Source organism: Mastomys coucha, unplaced genomic scaffold (genome assembly GCF_008632895.1).
Source record: "Mastomys coucha isolate ucsf_1 unplaced genomic scaffold, UCSF_Mcou_1 pScaffold15, whole genome shotgun sequence".
Taxonomy (NCBI): domain Eukaryota; kingdom Metazoa; phylum Chordata; class Mammalia; order Rodentia; family Muridae; genus Mastomys; species Mastomys coucha.
The window spans coordinates 20,350,290-20,364,936 of record NW_022196897.1 but is presented as its reverse complement, the minus strand read 5'-3'; the positions used below and the strand labels follow the sequence as shown (position 1 = coordinate 20,364,936).

The 14,647-nt window shown below is 47.8% G+C and overlaps 2 protein-coding genes across 4 annotated transcripts in view; one reads left to right on the top strand and one right to left on the bottom strand.

The window, feature by feature from the left end:
• Positions 1–1,357: 1,357 nt before the first annotated feature.
• On the bottom strand, positions 1,358–6,785 carry Naif1 (nuclear apoptosis inducing factor 1). Of its 2 annotated transcripts, XM_031369837.1 has the most exons (3): positions 6,231–6,785; positions 5,326–5,853; positions 2,302–3,523 (listed from the first exon to the last, which is right to left on the bottom strand). In XM_031369837.1, exons 2-3 carry the CDS (start codon positions 5,834–5,836, stop codon positions 3,051–3,053), a joined length of 984 nt encoding a protein of 327 aa, XP_031225697.1. In that variant the 5' UTR covers positions 5,837–5,853; positions 6,231–6,785; the 3' UTR covers positions 2,302–3,050. The 2 variants fall into 2 exon arrangements, with proteins under 2 accessions (XP_031225696.1, XP_031225697.1); XM_031369836.1 differs by having other exon boundaries at positions 1,358–3,523; positions 5,326–6,784.
• Slc25a25 (solute carrier family 25 member 25) overlaps positions 6,725–14,647 on the top strand; it is a 35,861-nt gene continuing 27,938 nt past the window's right edge. Inside the window, exon 1 of one of the 2 annotated variants that reach the window (XM_031369827.1) lies at positions 6,725–7,215. In XM_031369827.1, coding sequence (XP_031225687.1) covers positions 6,958–7,215 — 258 coding nt within the window. In that variant the 5' untranslated portion in view covers positions 6,725–6,957. The remainder of the gene's footprint in view (positions 7,216–14,647) is intronic. The other variant, XM_031369828.1, reaches the window with a different exon arrangement.

The following is a 14,647-nucleotide window of genomic DNA, read 5'->3' as shown; positions in this document are numbered from 1 at the left end:
CAGGCTGGCCTCAAACTCAGAAATCCGTCTGCCTCTGCCTCCCAAGTGCTGGGATTAAAGGCGTGTGCCACCACCACCCGGCTATATTTTCTTTTCCTTTTTTTAAAAAAGATTTATTTATTATATGTTATTACACTGTAGCTGTCTTCAGACACTCCAGAAGAGGGAGTCAGATCTCATTACAGGTGTTGTGAGCCACCATGTGGTTGCTGGGATTTGAACTCAGGACCTTTGGAAGAACAGCCAGTGCTCTTAACCACTGAGCCATCTCTCCAACCATATTTCTATCCTTTTGAACATTGTGAGTTCTTTTACATCCTTTTACCTGAGTATCCCAGCAAAGCATCACTTGACCTAAAGGACTTTCCAAAAAACCCCAAAGTTTCTACTTCAAGGGTACAGGTGAACAGTCAGAGCACCTGTCTAGAACAAAAAGTATCTAAAGGCATGGGCTGCCCTGGGGGCTAGGCTGCTCGGTGGCTTTACATCGGCTGTTTGACCTCTAATCCTTCAGTGTCCTCCACTGCATAGTGAGACCATTTTAACACCACCTACTTCCTGCAACTGCCAGAACGAGTCAGTGCCTACCACTTCTGAGGTGGGGCTTGACAACTGTCAGCTCGTATTTATCTTCAAATAGTGTTAAGTAAGAGCAGAGCCTGCCCTGGAAAACCCAGATCTCACCTGTTGAGCAGAAACTCCTGAGAGGCGGCCCACTCTGGAGTGGGCTCTGGAGTCCGGCCATGTCCGAGTCTGCTGGTCTGGCTAAGTTCTTAGCCATCAGGAAATCACAAGGATTATTCTAAAAGCAGGGTGTGTCTATACCATACTGAACAGCCTTAGCACCTTCTCTCCTGGAGTCTGTTCTAGGTTCTTAGTAAGACCTGGATAATTCTCACCACATTAGAAGCCATGTACTAATCTGGGCCTATACTTCAGGCTTTGTGGTAAACTCTACAAGTTATAGCTACTCAACTCTGCTATCATAATATAAATCAATGACTTTCTCCCACAGAAGGGAAGAAACGGTACGACCACCATCTGGACAAGGCAAAACCAAATTCCATCAGTACTGACAACTCAGTGCTCTGGGATTTACTCAGAATTCTCCGGGCTTCCCAGATAGGCTGAGGGCATGGCCCCAGCTCTGCCCTTGGCAGCATACAGCCTATTTTCTAGTTTCATTCCACTGGGGCTGCTGTTCCTTGGAGCCATCGCACAGCCATTACAAGGCCAGTCAGGGAGACATAGTGAGTCCCTATCTCAGAAAAACAAACAATAACAACAGAGTGGCAGAGCAGATTTAGCCTGGGGGCTATATGTGATCAATAAAGACAAGAGGACTGTGTATTAAAAAAAAAAAAGTGATATTTCTTTAATTTAAAGTTGTGACCTGGGAAGAACAAGTTAGCTTAAGTAATCTAGGCTTCCTCTTTATGCACAAATGGAACAGATACAACATTGGCTCAGTTTTCCAACCCTAGAGAAGAACCAAACTAGGTCACAAAACCTTAGGAGGCTCCTGTAGCAACCCTGCTGGGGCCCCACCTCATTCCACTCTCTGTAGCCTAGCATCATCACACATGTCCCCTTGGAGATGGGCCAGTGGGTAGCCACCTCACTGTCTCCAGGGGACCTCTTCCTGGGACAGCAGTGGAGCTAAGCATCTCTATGTGCGCATGCCTGAAAAGGCAACTTGGCCTCTTTGCTTGGCTAAGATCTAGAACTTTGAGTTATTGTCACTGGTCATGAGTGTTCCAGATGTGGCAGCAACATGGCAAATGGGGTAGTAACGTGGGAGCCTGAGGCATTGTAAGTTTGAAAGTGATCCAGATAAACCTTGGCTGGCAGAGTCTCTTGTAAGTGCCTTCAAGAAAAGGTAGAAAGTTGGGCAACATGTACTTCAGCCCTCTGAGGCTATGTCCTGCTAGAGCACAGGATTCAAAGGGCCCACTTTCTATCTTCCACCTCTTACATTCAGGGACCATCCTTGCTTTGGATTCACTCAGCCAGTGGGGGTGGGGAGCATCTTCAGGGCACCAGGCACTGAGGAACAGAGTAAAGGAGGGGAGTCCTCGGGTAGGATGCTGAGCAGGGCTCAGTGCCCACTGTATTTTGGATGTGTGGTCCAGTGGAGGAAGAAGGGTGGCCACAGAGCCTGGAGCCCTCCCAGAAAGGGTTCAGCTATAGAATAAATATGACAGGCTAGAAGTGAGCTTTCTAAAGAAAAAAATAATAGTAAAAGAAAAACTAGAGGTTCACCTCAAGTACACTGCAGCAGGAAACAGGATTCCACAGGGGTTTGCCTTCTAACACTGACAGCACCGGAAGCCTACCTGTGTCAGAGTCTGGGGATGGGGCAAATCATAGAACAGCTACCCAGAGGTGTCATGGAAGACTAGAGAGTGGCTAACCCACCACACACAGCATCCCTGAGCCAGGCCAGGCTGGCGGCTGCATACTCGGGACATATCCAGGAGCTGGGCTGTGCCTGGGTGGTTGTAGCATACAGCAGTCAAGAGAGTCCCCTGAGAATGGAGGCACAGTGAGAGGGAGATAGGACTGGGACTTCCCAGTGGTGCTGGGAGACATTCTTATTTGGGTGTTATTGCATTTCTGCCAGCGACATTAGCGGGATGGCACTCAGAAAGACTGCGCACTTGAGGTGGGGCAGCTTGCTGATGATCATGTGCTGAGACGCCGCAGCCCCAGTGAGAACCAGTTTGACTTTAAAGTTGTCCTAAACAGAGTGTGGGTGATGTCTCAAGCCTTAGATCATGTCAACCCATGTCCCATCACCAGCATCCATAGCTCCCAGCTAAAATCTTCTCAGCAAGGCAGCTCCAGTGGTTGAAGTAAGATATATTGGGTTCCAGGAGCCCAGCAAATCCCTTTTCCCAGTCTCCTTCATTTTTCTCAGACTAGCAAACCCCATGTATCTAATCCAAGAGCTATCCACATGGCCCACTTAAAGCTGCCCACAGAAACCACTTAAAATCCCATAGATGTTTACTTCAATCACAAGCAGAGTACTGGCTTGACCCCTGCCCTCACTGAATGATGCTGTCTGGCTGCCCATTCTGGGTCACCTGTCCAGGGTCGGGGGCTGGGGCTGGGTTGGGAGTGTTACTCTGTAGGTAGCGTCGGAAATCTTTAATCATGGGCCGGAGGACTTGGATGAGGACACTTAGGGCTGCCTGGGTGCCCTCCATGGCCTGGGCCTGCCGCTCCTGGGCACAGGCCTGCATCTCCTGAGAACGCCGGATCATCTGTAGCAGATCATTCTGCTGCTCCAGGTGCTGGGCGATCTCCTTAATGTGGAGGTTGGTGACCCGCTGCTCCTGGATCAGCTTGGCTGAATTGAGGGCAATGCGGCTCTTAAGTGCCTGTGGTTTGACAGATGTGTCTGGAGGCTGGGCTATCATCTCCACTGGGGCCTCTGTCGGCAGGGGCTGAGGAGCTTCAGTTGTGCAGTACTCCACCACTCCCTCCTCCAGCGTGTGGTAGGTAGTCTCAGTGGGGACTGCCAGGAAGAAAGAAGAAAAAGCAGATGTGGGTCACCTTATGGAAGGAAGGTTGTTGACTCTGCAACATGGGGAGGAGGCAGCAGGGGGCAAAGGGAATTCAGGCCTCCTCTGGCTGTATTCACATAAAGACACAGGATCTGAGAGGTTCAGCTCCTTTGTCCCTCAAGGCTGGGATAGAACCTAGGGCCTTGTATATGCTAACCATATGTTCTACCACTGAGGTACTCCAACAAGGTTTCAGGATTTTACCAGATCTGACTAACGAGATGCCAATAAGAATGGCAGCAGTAGAACAGCAAGTCCTAATACAGATACAGAATGCCACATTAGAAGATTTGCATACCACTCCACACTCCTTAGCTCAATGAACCCTCTAAACAACAAGAGGTAGACACTGCAGATGACAACAGAACCACTGGGTTGCTTTGAGCCCATTCTATCCCATCTGTGTGACCAATCAAAGAAGGCTGGACCGTAGCTGCTCACATGTCCAGAAAAATGTCTCCCTGTCTCCTTAAACACATTGGTCCCTGAGATCCCTGACACCCTTGCAGATGCTTTTTCAGAACAGTACCTGACTTAGACAGTGCTTTTCACCCTCTTCTGACCTCACATGGACTGAAGAAATATGCAGAGGAGAGCAGCACCCACACACCATTGAGAGTCTGGTTGATCCAGTCCAAAGCCCGTCATGACTGAGCAGAATTCAGAGGTGTGGGCACACATCCTTATTTCAGACACAAAACCCAACCAGCTCATTCTGTTATCACTCATCAAAGAGAACCTCTGGAGGGATGTCTGTTGTTTGGGCCTTCATACATGAGTATGTGGGAGATGTCACTCTTACCTTTTAAAAAACTGTGTATACACATTCATGTATATGTGGGTACATGTGTGTGTACGAACATGTGTTTGTGTACATGTGGAGGGAGATTAAAAGACAACCTCAGTTGCTGTTCATACTTCCCCCCCTTTAAAAAAAAACAGAGTCCATTTACTGGCCTAGAACTCTCTAACTAGGTGAGGCTCACTGGCTATTGAGCCCCAGGGTTCACCACTTGGATGCTAGGGTAACCAGTACCTCCACCTCCTCCTTTCCCTACTTCCCAATGCCATCAACCATGTGTTCCCCTCACACCAGGAAATCCCATTTCTCTTGTGAGTCTTTGGGTTTCCCCTGTTTCATAGTAAAGCTATTCATATATATACTTCATCTGCCCTAATAGAATATAATTGGTCTATATACTTAATTTTTTTTTTTTTTTTTGCAGTGTTAAGCAAGAACTTTACCACTGAGCTATTCCTCTAGCCTCTGGGGTATGTTAAATCCTTTGGTATTTCTGGTGCCCAGCATAGATGGCCTGATGAACAGATGGACAGATAGGAATCACGAAGCTCCTGAGAAATGCCTGGTGTTTGTATATTGAAGACACAGAATGTCTTAATACAGAATAGGTGTCTCACTTGGGCAGTATTAGTCCTAGTTATTCATTCAACAAGTCTCTCCTGGCTTCCTATTAATATGAGGTCCTAAGTCTTGTGGGGCTACAACAGTCTCTGTCTTCAACACTCCATAGGTCAGCATGTGGAAGTCATGGACATCCAGATGTCCACATGCTGAGGAAGACCCTAAAAGAACAAGATCACTTCAGTCTGGGGACTTCTCAGAAGACCTCATGGTCTTTCCAAGATCGCCATCTGACTTTTGACCCTTGGCAGCCAATTTGCCCCAGGCTGTCCCAGCACTTGCTGGCCCGTCCCATTTATGCAGCTGAACTGAGCAGGAGAGCTCACTCACTCTGTGTCAGGGTGACCGTGGCTGCGGCTGTAGTGGCTGTGGGTCCGAGGGCCACGGGATGGATCTCTGTGGTACTGGGTAGGCTGATGATGGTGGCCTCACCCAACAGATTGCAGATCCTCTGCTGCATGGGGGTCAGCAGTACAGGAGCTATGGCTGTGCCATTGCCACCACTGCCACTGCCTGTCCCAGGTCCACCAGGTCCATCATCTTCTGTGGGCCCTGGAGTCTCGCCACCTTCTACAGCAGCTCGGACTTGGGCAACCTTGCGACGGACCTCCGTCTTGAGGTCAGACCACTTCTTCTTGACTTCGGGCAGCTCCCTACGGCAGGTGGCCACAGCGTTGACCCTTCTCAGGATGCCATGCCAGGCTGCACTCTTGGCAGCCAGAGGGACCCCAGCATTGAAGTGGTTCACCAGCAGGTGCTTCTTCAGTTCCAGTTCCTCTACGATGATCTCCACCTCCCGCTCTGAAAAGTTCATCTTCCTCTTCTTGGCTGGGACAGCCATGGCCTTCCCTTTCCTCTCTTTTAAAAGAAATTATAATGCCCTTAACAGCCCCAATTTCTCTTCTCTTCTTTTTCAGCCTCGCCTCTCTTTCACCCCCATCCCTTTTAGGGGGACAGGCAGGGCTTGTTCAAGGCCAAGTACCAGGCCTTAAGTAACCCCCCTTCGCTACGCAAAGTGCGTAGGGCCCAGCCCTGACCGGCCCGACCGCCGCTAGCCAGCTGCGTAATGGCTTCCTGAATCTGCCTCTTCCGCTGGGGTGTGCGGAGATCCGCCCACTTCCCTTCTTCCCGCCCCTAGGCACATCCCGGAGAAGCCCCGCCCTCCAGGTTTGGCGTGGCTCAAATGTCTGGCCGATCACTGGCTCTCCAGGCCTGCCATTCCTCTGAGGACACACCTCTTTGCTAGAACTGGCCTGGTCATTGGTCTAAAGGTATGTCTGTCGCTTCAGGATGTCCGCCCACATGGACATTATTCACTTCCATTGGGAAGTCAGACTGTCGTTCAGTTGTTCGTATCGCGACTATTACGTTGTGAAATTCAGCTGTTTTATTGGCAGTCTAGGAGACTACTAGAAGCTTAGCCTCCTGTTTTTGATTCGTGTTCTCGGCCTTGAGTCGTCAGCCCGTTTAAATTTACATTTTATTTAGTGGTGCTTTGTGTCTTCTAACTTCAGTCCACAGTTGCCCTCGTACACATTTCATTTCCACGGGTAGCTACGATCTCTCCGTACACAAACGCTCCCCTCAGCCTCGTCATTCCGCAGTCTAAGCAGAGCTTCTGAATGGGAATTGGACGCAGGGCTTTCCGCTTGCCTGTTACCCAGCTGCAGCCAATCCCCGATTCCCTCCGTTTGAATCGACTTCGAGCTGGCACGGCGGCCCCGCCCCCTCATTGATTCCGGAGCCGACATCCCGGCCCGTGATTGGTCGACAGCGCGCCGGAGGGCGGGGCCAGCGCCTCCGCGCGCCGCGGGGCGGGGCTCCCGGAAGCTGCCCCTCCCTCCCGTCGGCCGGCTTCTCGGAGCCCGCGCTTGCCGTCGGAGAACAGCCGGCGTGCTTCCGCGCTCCGGTCGCTCTCCTGCCGCCTTCAGCTCGGCGTCCGGCGCCCCCGCCTCGCGCCCGATGGTGAGCAGTGTGTTGTGCCGCTGCGTGGCCTCCCCGCCGCCGGACGCCACCGCCACCGCCTCGTCGCCCGCCTCGTCGCCGGCTTCGGTAGGGGACCCGTGCGGCGGCGCCGTCTGCGGCGGCCCGGACCACCAGCTGCGCCTGTGGAGCCTCTTCCAAACCCTCGACGTCAACCGCGACGGCGGCCTGTGTGTCAACGACCTGGCGGTGGGGCTGCGGCGCCTGGGACTGCACCGCACGGAGGGCGAGCTCCGGGTAAGTCTGCGTGCGCCGTCCGCGCGGGCGGGGAGGATCCGGGAGGTCCTGGAGAGAGACCCACGCCAAGGGGACGGGTCGGGACGCCGGGGACTTCTCGGGCAGCTTTCTGGAGCCTGTCAGGTTTCGATGGTCGCTGCTAGGAGCTGAGGGAAACCCCTGGTGTTGGGGGATAGTGTCCCTCGACTGACAGATGGAAAGGAAGTTCACACCGTGTTTGTTAGTGTGGGGCTCCTCAGGCGGGTGTTCGGGCCGTGGGAAAAGCTCGTCGTGGCTACAGGTGGGCATCCTTGGGTCTCTTTGATGTACAGAAAGCCCCTTCTTGCTTTTACTTCCCTCAAGGTAGAAGGACAGATCTCCGATTGCCCCTAGGTTCCTATGAATCCATTCTCATCAGCACCGGGTCTTGGTTCTTGTTCTCTCTCTCTCTCTCTCTCCCTCCCTCTTTCCCCTCTCTCCTCCTGTCTCCCCTTCCCCCCCCGCCCCCCCAATTCTCGTTTCTATGCCACCAGGGCCTCTAATCTGGTTGCTCGAAGAGACATGTGGGTGTTGGGGAAGAAAAATGGGAACTGAGGTTCTAGGCAGATATGTGTGGATATGGGTAAAGACTGAACAGTTCTTTCTCATGTCTTAGGCTCAGCCCCCCACTACTGTTTCAGAACACTGGGTCAAGATCCCTTTGCCGAGTTGGAGTGTGGATACTTTAAAGAATCTGAAGAAAGATTCTTTTTGTTTGTTTGGTTGGTTTTGGGGATTTTTTTTTCTACACTGGGTTTCTCTGTGTAGTCCTGGCTGCCCTGGAACTCCCTCTGTAGACCAGGCTGGCTTCGGAATCAGAGATCCACTTGCCTCTGCCTCCCAAGTGCTGGAATTAAAGGCCTTTACTCAACTCGAACTTTTTTTCAATAAGTGAAAATGAAATACATCTAAGGATATAGTTGGCTGGAAAGGGATGGGCCAAGACTGGGAGACAGGGGCAGAGAAATGACCATCTCTGGGTCTGCAAGAAACAGAAGTACTGTCCTTCCTGCACAAGAAGCCCTGAGCAGAGGCTTTTTCTTCCCTTTTTGTTTCATTGTTGGCTTTTCAGTTTGACTTTAACTGTGGCTTCCCTTTACCAAGTATTTCATTATTGTGGCATAGCCTGGCTTACAATCTGGGGTGGTTCTAATGAGCAATTTGCCTGATAACCAGTTTGTGGCCAAAGTTAGTGTTTGGTTCATTTGTATGTACAGTAATTATGAATTTCATAGCCAAATATGGAGAAAACCTGGTAAGGTGGCAGTGAGTTGTGCCAGTTTATTACTTAGGTGGCCATATAAAGTGTCACGTCCAACCTAATCTTGGCTCAGCATCCAAGGTATTTAACCTACTTACTATCATCAGTGGAAGCCCAAGGACAGCACTGAATAAAGCAGAATCCTTGGGGTAAGCCCAGAGACTTCAAGATGAGGCTTCTCTCTGGAGCCAGGATGGCCTTGGACTTACAATTCTTCTAGCTTAAAAACAAAACCAAAACATCTTTTTTTTAAAAAATGGTTAGTTTTAGCTGGGCAGTGGTGGTGCACGCCTTTAGTCTCAGCACTTGGGAGGTAGAGGCAGGTGAATCTCTCTGTGAGTTGTGAGGCCAGCCTGGTCTACATGTCTACATAAGGAATTCCAGGACAGCCAAAGTACACAGAGAAACCCTGTCTCAAAACATGGGGGGAAAAAAGAGAGAGAAGAAGAAAGAAAGAGAGAAAGAATAGTTTTTTTGTTGGTGGTTTTTTTTTTTTTTTTTTTTTTTTGGTTTTTTGAGACAGGGTTTCTCTGTGTAGCCCTGTCTGTCCTGGTACTCGATCTGTAGACCAGGCTGGCCTTGAACTCAGAAATCTGCCTGCCTCTGCCTCCTAAGTGCTGGGATTAAAGAAAGGATAGTTTTATACAGAATAGTGTTATGAGCTGGATATCTCCTCATATATGTCTAATGAATACGTCATTTTTCTTTCTGGTCTTGTTTTTTGTTTTTTGAGCTTGAGTCTGACTATGTAGGTCTGGCTGTCCAAGAACTCAGTGTCACTGTAGACCAGGGTAGCCTCAGGCTCACAGAGTTATGCCTGCTTCCGACTCTCCAGTGCTAGGATTAAAGGTGTGTATCACTTCATTTTTTGAAGCTAGGATAGCTAAATTCAGAGAATGTGTGCCTGAGGACTCAGTGAAGCCTTTGGGGCCAGGTGAACCTTTTTGCTGTCAGCAGTCTATAGAGTTGTCTGTGGTGCCAGGCACATTGAGGACAGCTGGCTGTGCAGGTGTATTCCATGTTTTACCCCAAGCTTTGTGACTCCTCGGGAGTCACACACAGTGTTCTGGCAGTTCATAGCACATTTGTATTGATCCTAATCCATTTTCTTTTTTGCAGTGATTTTTTTTTTTTTTTTTTTTTAACTAAAGGCAAATAAGGAGAGAGTGACCATTCTCTAGTGCTAAGAGAGAACCTGTTTGGAGTTTGAGGCCAGCCTGGTCTACAGAGTGAGTTCTAGGACAGCCAGAGCTACACAGAGAAACACTGTCTCGAAAAACAAACAAACAAACACCAAACAAAAAATCTATTTGAAGTATGGATTTAATATTAACTCAGCTCTCCTAGATTTAATTTTTTTCTTAGTAAGTTAGCATACAAAATAATGTGTCATCATGGCATCTTCATATATACTTCATTAACACTGTTCATATTCATCTCCCTTGCCCTCTTTTTTCAGCTTTTGTACAACTTAAATAGTTCTACGGCTTTCAGAAAGAAATGATTTGCTTTATAAACATTTAAGCATTAGAACGAAAAATGTTCCTTTCCGTAAATAACTAGGCTACAGCTAAACACCCTACCCCATGCATACACATACACACCCACCAACCACTTCCTGTTGAATTCATTACTATTAGCTACCTCTAGAAAAAGGCAGCACTGCTGTTTTTACATAACTGGTAAGAGCCAAAGGATTTGGGGCGCCCTCTGGGTAGAAATGGGTGCCTGCTGTGGGATAAGCCTTGACAAACACTGTACAGTTGGAAGCTGCTTCCTGTGGCTCATGGGAAACTGGACTGAGGTGGAGGTTTGCACAGGAACATCTGTGGGCCCTTATCAGCAGATGCCGCGTACTGGAGTCATGTGAGCCCATAATGCCTCTTGCTAGCTTAGAACAGCTTGAAGTGAAGTTTTCTTTAAAAATAAACCAGCAAGTTTTGCTTTCTTCTGCCTTTGTTCTAGAAGAGACTGAGACAGAAAAATTACTTAAAATGGAAATGGGCAGAGAAATCCATGGCAGTCAGCCAGGGAGATTTTCTTTGTAAGGGGCATTTGAGGAGGAAGCCTGTCTCTGGACAAAAGGAAGGGAAGGGTTTTCTAAAGAAAGAATAAAAGATGACGACACCGGTAGTGACTTTGGGAGATGAGACTCAGCTTGGGCTAATTATAGCATTGACTATTTTGGGCATTTTCATGTGACCAAACAAAATGTATGTTTTAAAACATAGGTTAGGACTTGGCAGCCGAGCAGAGGGAGGAGGAAAGCAGTCTGCGTCACTTATAAGCAGTTGTGTTTTCTAGTTAGACTTGTGGGCTCTCACACGGCAAGGGTTCCATGTAGGAGAACATTCCAGATTAGTTAAGTTTGCTAATCTAGAGACTTGTGTGCAGTTTGAATCCTACAAAAACAAACATGGCAGTAACATGATTTTACATCATTTTACAAGGGAAGAAAAAGCCATCCAGAATGGTGATGCCTTTAGCGGTGAGATGTGCCTGTAGTTGCAGCTCCAGGTTAGGAGAGTGGGTGGGACAGGAAAATCATTTAAATTGAGTCCAAGAGTTCAACCCCAGCTTGCCAAATACTGCAAGGCACACTCCACTCATCTTTAATGAAGTGAGATCCAAACCTGGCTTTTGGGGAGAACTTGAGAAAGATGAGATGTTCCCCTTCTTCCTCTCATTTCTGCAGTCCTGGCAAGGTCAAACCCAGGGTCCTGTCCAATCTAAACAAGGGGTGTTCCACTGAGCCACATCCCCAGCCCTTTCAGAACCACACTTGTTGATCCTAAAGTGCAGCTTGGAGGCCATCCCACAATCATCCTGTCAAGGAGTAAGGGCCCACCCTGCCCTGGCTCTGTTCCTTGACCTGAGCAATATACACATGAGGCAGCAATATACACATGACTTGAAATCATCAAAATGGTTGTTAATGTTGAGCTGGTATTATTTAATCAGACAGCATCCCTAAACTTCCTACCTTTTTCTGTGTTGGCCAAAACCAGACAGATAAGATGGCCTTGTCTATAGAAGAAATTATTATTATTATTATTATGGTTTTTTGAGATGAGACAGGGTTTCTCTGTATAGGCCTGGCTGTCCTAGAACTCACTTTGTAGACCAGGCTGGCCTTAAACTCAGAAATCTGCCTGTCTCTGCTTCCCAAGTGCTGGGATTCAAGGCATGTGCCACCACTGCCTGGCAAGAACTTATTTTTTGAGAAAGGATCTCACTTAGCCCAGGCTGGTCTTGAATTTGCTTTGTTGCTGAGACTAACGTTAGAAATTCTGGTCCTTTTGTTTCTTGAATGCTGGGATCACAGGTATGTGCCACTGTGCCTGGTCCAGGACTTTGTGCATGTTAGGCAAGCACTCTACCAATTGAGATAACAGCTTTATTCTCCCCCTAGACCGCCTTTAGGTTGAGACAGGGTCTCTCATAGCTCTGACTGGGTTGGAACTTGTATTTTTTCTCCTGCCTCAGCCTCAGAGTGTTAGGGTAACAGGTGTGAGCTTTATGCCAGCTAAGGAAGAACCTTTGTCTTGGGAAGGGAGGGGATAGACATCATTGGGAATAATGTAATGGCCCATTAGTAAAAGGTTAGACTGAGTATATGTATTAAATTGCTATATTGTTGTCTAATTGATTATTGGCTCAAATTCATGATCATGGGGCCAATTTGAAAAGTGGGTAAATATTTGAAACCAGGCATAGTGATCCTGGGAAGGCTAATGCAAAAGGCTAGCCTGAAGTGTAATCGAGCCCTTGCCTCCAGAATACCCTCCAAAGCTGATACTTGAAAAGAGGGACCAAGTATCGAGGAGGACTACTCCCTCATCTTTCTGAAGTGGAGCTTCACGGATGCATTCCTTTGATGTTCAGAGAGCCACTAATTGTTGAACTCTCCCAGAAACCACATGGGAATGAAGCAAACAGATGCTCTGCTGGAATTCATTTATAGCCCAGCTACATAAAGTTGTGGGTAAAGGCAGTGGGCAAAACTGTATTGCTGCAAAGCTGATCTCATACACTAAGTGCATAGACTTTAACTATTTCCCATTAGAACTGGGTTTTTTTCTACTTCTTATTTTCTTTTTTTTTCAAGACATGGCTACTCTCTGTAGCCATGGCTGTGATGGAACTCACTGTGCAGACCAGGTAGACCTTGAACTCACAGACATCTATCTTCCTCTACCTCCCAAGAACTGGATTTGAAAGAGTCACTGACCACCAAAGGCATGCAGTTATTGTCCAGCTTACCACTTGAAGTAGGATTCTCCTTGTGGCATCCTCCTTCAAGGATGGTCATTATCCAACTTAAAACCTGGATCATGTTAGTTCTTTGCGATCTGAGACCAATTGTCTTATATCAGCTACTCGTGTGCTGAAAGGCACTTTCAAGTACAGAACAGTCACACAGGAGCTTTAGGAATCCAGAAACCAATATCCTTAAATGAAAATGTCAAGATGAGCCAGGTGGTGGTGTTGTATGCCTTTCATTCATATGCATTCTGGAGGCAGTGGCAGGCAAGGCCATTGGTAATAATTTACAGAATGAATTCCAGGACAGCAAGGGCTACGCATAGAAACCCTGAAAACCAAGAGGGGGGAAAATGAACCCATTGTTTTGAACACTGACTAAAAAAAAAAAAAGAAGAAATTAATAATTTGAAAACCATCAAGCATGGTGGTGTATACCTGTAACCTCAGGATTTAGGAGGTAGAGGCAGGAAGAATACAAGTGTGAGACCAGCTTGGGATACGCAGTGAGACCTTGTTGACCTCTTCCCTCAGTATACACAGGCAATTGGGAAACTTGCTGTTATTATCTTCCCAAGATCTCTACTGCTCCTGCTAAAAGCTGCAAGTGTTAGCATTCACATCTCACATAATATACCTTACACACATTGTATGGCTTCCTGGGAATTAATAGTACAGTGTTTGCCAAGACAGAGCAAAGACAAAAAAGCCAGTCACAGAAGACCGTAGATTTTATGGTCTGTCTACATAAAATCCAGAATACATAAAATCCATAGAGATAGAAAGTAGCTTACTGGTGTCCTAACCCACAGGAGAGATAGAAATGTGGAAGGAAGGGTAGAAGGGTTTCCTGAATGGTAAAATGTTCGTAGGTAAAAGATGACTGTTGTAGCCATACTTTTTGGCTACTTTATTGGGTTCTTTTACCTACTGCTCTTCTCCACTCCAATTCCTTCCAACCCTCCCAATACGAGGGAGTTGAGAAAGAAGCTTAGAAGGCAAAGGGATATAGATCTCTTTAGACTACTGCTAATTAGGGGCAAGTAAATTTTTTAAAAAAAAATTTTTTTGGTCTTTTTGAGACAGGGTTTCTCTGTATAGCCCTGTCTATCCTGGAACTCACTCTGTAGACCAGGCTGGCCTCGAACTCAGAAATCCACCTGCCTCTGCCTCCCAAGTGCTGGGATTAAAGGCATGCGCCACCACTACCTGACTTGCAAATTAATTTTTGATGTCAGGATATCTCCAACTAGCAATCCAGCAAATCTGCATCAGCGGGAACCAGCTGCAGGGAGGTGGGGGTAGTGGGGAAGGAGTGTGTGCCGGTGCCTGTACCCTACCCCTCTCAGGGCTCTGGCATTTATACCCCCTCAAGAGTCCCCAGAATTCCAAATGTAAACTCTCTGCAGCGGCGCAAATCACACCCCTCCTAGAGCATGAGAGAAATCATAGCAGCTCTGGACAATCTAAAGCAGCCCTTAAAACAACATAGTCACGTAACATGGGTTGTTAAAAAACCAAAATCCTCACTACAGATGGTGAGCAAACCTAGTACAAAGATACTGAAGGTCACTTTATTTCAAAAGGTTCTCTTGTAGAGACCAGGCTGGCCTTGAGTTTAGCCTGTAGCTAGTGAACACCTTGACCTCTTGAACTTGCAGCCTTTTCTGTGATGACAGAAGTGTGTCACCAAACCCGGTTTATTCAGTGCTGGGGATTAAACCCAGGGCTTTGTGCACCATTGGCAAGCACTCTTAACAGCTAACAGCTGAGCCACTGTGGCTCCCAACTGCACACTTTAAATAGGCAATTTGTATGGTATATGATCTGGACTCAGAAGTTTCTATAGCTTGTTTGCAAACTACGACATGAACAGAAGGAGTTCCACCC

What these genes read in the sequence shown, in the direction of transcription:
- Naif1 (XM_031369837.1), bottom strand. Translation starts at nt 5,836, where the DNA reads ATGGCTGTCCCAGCCAAGAAGAGGAAGATGAACTTTTCAGAGCGGGAG. An exon ending in CACGGTCACCCTGACACAGA is followed by an intron (nt 3,524 to 5,325) that starts GTGAGTGAGCTC and finishes TCTTCCTGGCAG; the next exon opens with TCCCCACTGAGACTACCTAC.